Consider the following 5,140-nt stretch of genomic DNA (forward strand, 5'->3'; position numbering starts at 1 on the left):
TCCCTACAGCCATGCCATGTTGCTTAACTAATTATAATTTCAAATTGTTTAACTTTTGACGCATGTGAAGTTGTTCAAGCGAAAGAGGCATACCAAGTAGTTGTATTCCGATATCTGCTTTAACGTCCCTCTTTTCCGGCGGAAGGGTTCTGGGTATGTGCTTGATGTTCACTGCAAAATAATAATTAAGTCCTAAAAAGTTGAGGGAACCAGTAACGCTTTCGGATTCTTGAACGGTGAAGGCCGGAATCTTTGAGCCTGCACTCTTCTTCATCAAAGGAAGGTAATCTCCAAACGTCAAGGGATGCAAAAACCTATGACAACATAATGTGGACTCAATAAGTAATCAATTCCCAAAAAAAAAAAAAAAAGAATTGGACAAGTAGACAACGACCCGTTGGAAAAACAAAAAAAAGAAAAAGGAGGGTAAATTTTGTAACTTACCAACCAATAAAAAACTCATTTGCTCTTTTAGTAGCAATTTCATCTTCCTTGCTGTCTGTTAGAGGGACAAATGCATGAGCAATGATAGTGATTCCCACAAATCCGTGCTGCTTGTCCTGCAGTGCCCAAATATTCCTCTCATGTGATCAATTTGTAAATTTGTAAATCCTCACGATCAGATTGAAACATCGTACATACTTGACGAAAAATGAGCAAGTAAATATTGGAATTTCTAGTTGACATGATGGTTCAGGAGATATTGACCAATTTATTCCCATGGTGCAAGAACTTGACGTGAAAAAGCTTAAAGATTACCTTGTAGTTTTTTTCATACAATCTATATGCTGATGCGTGTGACAACAAGATATGATGAGCTGCAATGTATGCCTCAGTTGTGGAGTCGCCTCTGGAGCAGTTGCCATATGGATACGAACATCGTCGAGGCGGTGTCACTCCCCAGTCATAACCTGACAATGAAAACGCATTTGCCTCACTTATAGTAGTCCAATGTTTGACTCTATCACCAAACTCTCTGAAGCACACATTTGCATATTCCGTGAAGTCTTTACTGCGTCAACATAAACGTTATTCAATCATGTCAATCGCCTGGTTTTCTACTTTCGGCGGTGAAATTTACCAGCATGATCTAAAAGAAACATACATAATCTTTCGACTAACCCATCCTCCATACTCATCTTCAAGTATCTCTGGGAGATCAAAATGGTGTAATGCAACATGTGGTTGGATGCCTGGTTGATGAAAAACATGCAAGTCTCAGAATTATATTTTCCTCATCACAAGGGGAATAAAAGGAGAAACTCATATATGATATATTGGTAGTGACCATGGCTTATTAATTCATTGATTAAGTTGTTGTAATATTGTAAGCCCTTTGGATTTATGGGTCCTCTTCCATCTGGGAAACAAAGAAGCATCAATGTGTTAGAAGGTGAAGCATAAATTGACTCGGTTTTTCGCTTTCTTAACAAAAGTTATTAGTTTGTGTGATCATACTTGGGATTAGTCTTGACCATGAAATGGTGAATCTATACGCATCTAAACCTGTCTCGGCCATGAGTTGGACATCTTCCTGCAAGTCAACAATTCGTAACTACAGAAAGAAAAAGGATAAAGATAATAACAATAACAATGATTAAAAAATTAGTCAAACATTCTGCAAAGGTAAACCTTGTATTTGTGATATCCATCACTTGCTCTGTCTCCGGTGGCTCCTTTGACGTACCCTGCAAATTTTACATTCATCTATAAACTTGTGTAGTGATGTCACATTCCTTAATATAAATGCGGTAGAGTTATATTTCACTATATCCTTTTTTTAACTGCCACAAAAATTAATCTTTAGTGGCATTTTTAATTACCTTTTACTGTATTTTAGACAATTTCACAAAGTTTACTTTTCTTTAAATGTAATTAACAAAATAGAATGTCGAAGAACAACTTTTTTGTAGTGCAAGTACGAGAGAGTTTGAGAAAGATGCGCCATAAACAATCTCTTTTAATTCTTCCGCTCAGTTTTTCTCTCTTACAGTTACATCCCTCCCAATTTGATTTTAAAAAAAATCCAAGAAAATAATGAAACAAATACTTATTATTATTCATTATGAAACAATCGAAGTAAGTATTATTGATAATGAAACAATCACAAGAAGTATTTAAATGGAAACACAAATCTTAAACAAAAAGTTCATTTTTTGTCTTTTTTTTGTTTTTCTTTTAAATTATAAGCGCTGCTGAAAATCCTTACAAAGAAAAAAAAAAAAAAAAAAGCAAGAAAAAAAGAGCTTCTGACAAAAAAGGGTTTAATTCCTGCAATAGTCCCGTAGGAAGCGCCAATTTTAGGCTAATGCGGATTCAGCAATGTATCTATGCTAATGGTGGTCAATGCTTTCTCGTTTCTGGTAGTGGAAATTTGGATACCTTATTTATTTATTTTGACTACAAGACACGTGATAACATTAACCATCATTAGTACACAAAGACATACATAATGACATGTCGTTGATATAGACATTCCTTTTTTTTTTTTTTCTTTTTTGAAAATGTTGATATTGATATTTACATTTAACATATTATAAATATCAATTAATCTAAGCATACATAAAAGAGCCAAATAAAATGCTCATTTCAACTTCTTTTTTTTTTCTTTTCATGTTTGTTTTTGTTTTTGTTTTTTTTTTTTTGTTTTTGTTTTTTTTACTTTTCTATTTCTTTTCACTTTTGCATTTTCTTTTTTTTTTCTTTTTTAAACATTTTTTTATCTTTCTTCATTTCTTTTGCTTATTATCTATTTTTGTTTTTTTCCCTAATATTCTTTGACCGTTCATTTTTTCTACAATATCCTTTTTGAAATACTCATTTTCTTTTAATTAAAATAATTCCTTTTAAATATTTCCTTACTTAAGTTTTTTTTTTTTTTTTTTAATTCTATACAACTTTAATTCTTTTTCTATATGATTTTTTGAATTTTTTTCCTCTTGCTCCAACTAATGGACTTAATTTCTAAAGAGGTCACGTGTTTTGATATTGGATCAAACTTACTAAGTTATTCTCTACGTGCATAGCACGTGGCTCAGCTGATATCAAACAAAAGAAAGAAAGGAGAACTAATTAATCATATTAATGCCCTAAAAAAATGTTATCATCCAACTCGGCTATTAGCAAATAATAAAGATTGTTCTATTTATATCCATATTTTTACTCTCCAGAGCGCCCTTTTAACTATACACACACATAATTTTACAATAATTATATTTTTATTTTACACAGCCCTATTATTCTAAACTTACTCCCAACTGATTTTAATAAGATTATCAATTCTTAACCACTTTATTTTTCTTTTCACATACACCATTTTATTTTAATTTGTTACTTTAATATTATCCTTTCTCTATGATATCTCTCTATTTTTTTGGGTAAACCTTTATGCATGAAAGGTATGTTCATTTTACAACTCAAGTTATAACTTGAGTTATGTAAGAGACAAACACTATAATAAAAAAATTAAATTTAAATTTTATAAAAGAAAATATTATAACAATAAAATTTGAGTTGTGAGTTAAGTTGTGAAATAAATAAGGCTGAAGCCTTTTTTTATACATATAGGATATAAATAATTTGGCAAGTAGAAGCCTTCAAAGCAAAGGGGAAAAAAAAGACAATGGCAAATAACGAGTTCATATGAGCACAGAAAAGAGAGAGAGATATGAAAATCAAGAGGCCAATGCCGAAGAGTGCCGATTCTAAGAATGTTGGACCCTCGAATGAGTTCGGATCTGAAAGTAACGTCGGAGTTGAAGAAGATGGAGTTTGTTATTCCATGAGAAAGAAGTTCAATCTTTCATGATTTTTTTAATGGGTTTTCTTTTTTGATGTTTTTTTTTTCTTGAATATGGTGTTTAGCTAGTGGTGGTATGCAATCTCCAACATCCAAGATTATTTACTCTTTAATGAGCTGATGTCCTAACAACCGTCAAATCATTATCTAACGGTTATTATTATGTGCCCTATAGGCGGGGGCAAGTACAACCCCTACCATAGATTCATGGATTTGTCCTAGGAACAACTAATTACCAGCATGAGTAAAGGTGTCCCATATGCTTGGAGTCCTTCCATCTTCGTTTGCAGCACCCTCCGTCTGCTCAATAAAAAAAAACAAACAAAAAACAAAAAAACAAAAAACAAAAAACAAAAAACAAAACAAAACAAAACACAAAAAATCACCACAAACTTCCTCAAAATCCCAAAACCCAATGAATTCATTAATATTATTATTTTTCTACTGTCAGAAATTGTTACCAGTAAAAGTCAAATGTTGATCAAACGGACCTGATAAGCTGAAGAAGAAGCACCAAACGAAAACCCAGAAGGGAAATCATCTCTGCTAAAATTTCCACAAACAACAACTCCAACTAATCCCAAGCTCATAAGAGCAAAGAGTGAGAAAGAGAAACCCGACATCTTTAATCTAACTTCACTAATCCTAATCCTATTTCTGTTTCTATTTATAGAGAAGCAGATGAGATCTTGGTTCCACACTAGTTGGCTTTTTTTGGCTTTTGCTTTTCTATAAAGTATTGTTTGTACAAATTGGTAAAGTATTTCTCTATTTCTTTCTTTTTATTTTATCATATTTTTCACAATTTAAATTCAACATTCCACGTTGACAATCCCAAAGTTAGGCTCAAGCTCAAAGTAGCTCTTGCTTTAGTTCTAGCTTTAATCTTTTAATGCTCGTTAAAGTAACCTGGAGCAACATAATATTGTCAGTCCTAAAGGCGCCTTCTAACTCCTTGAGCAATTGTGATAAGATTGTTAGCTCCATACAACGCTTGCAACAACGCGAGCTAATGGCGAGCCAGTGCCGGCTCTATGCCTAGGCAAGTTAAGCAACTGCCTAAGGCCCCATTTAAATTGAGGCCTCCAATTAATTAAAACTCCTCCATGATTATACCTATATAAAAAATTTATTTTACATTAAAACTGAATAAAAGTAACTGCATTTTTTGGAACCATTTTTTAGAGATCGTGTACTTGGAATCTGAAAATTACATGCACATAATTAGCCTTTTTGTAGGGGAGATTAATAGTCAATATTTTTTTTTTAATATGAATTAACGATTTCCATTAATTTCTTTTAAAAAACGATTTCTATCAATTTCAAATAGCAACAAGCCAA

At 32.3% G+C, this 5,140-nt stretch overlaps 1 protein-coding gene across 1 annotated transcript in view; it reads right to left on the reverse strand.

Moving 5' to 3' along the window:
* LOC21402017 (beta-glucosidase 11) overlaps positions 1 to 4,422 on the reverse strand; it is a 7,394-nt gene extending 2,972 nt beyond the window's left edge. The window contains exons 1-9 of the mRNA XM_024171492.1: positions 4,291 to 4,422; positions 4,036 to 4,099; positions 1,633 to 1,688; positions 1,459 to 1,534; positions 1,289 to 1,360; positions 1,106 to 1,193; positions 760 to 1,012; positions 445 to 560; positions 94 to 314 (exon numbers count right to left, since the gene is read on the reverse strand). Coding sequence (XP_024027260.1) covers positions 94 to 314; positions 445 to 560; positions 760 to 1,012; positions 1,106 to 1,193; positions 1,289 to 1,360; positions 1,459 to 1,534; positions 1,633 to 1,688; positions 4,036 to 4,099; positions 4,291 to 4,422 — 1,078 coding nt within the window. The remainder of the gene's footprint in view (positions 1 to 93; positions 315 to 444; positions 561 to 759; positions 1,013 to 1,105; positions 1,194 to 1,288; positions 1,361 to 1,458; positions 1,535 to 1,632; positions 1,689 to 4,035; positions 4,100 to 4,290) is intronic.
* Positions 4,423 to 5,140: the final 718 nt, after the last annotated feature.

The sequence above is a fragment of the Morus notabilis genome, unplaced genomic scaffold, assembly GCF_000414095.1.
Source record: "Morus notabilis unplaced genomic scaffold, ASM41409v2 Scaffold302, whole genome shotgun sequence".
NCBI classification, from domain to species: Eukaryota; Viridiplantae; Streptophyta; class Magnoliopsida; order Rosales; family Moraceae; genus Morus; species Morus notabilis.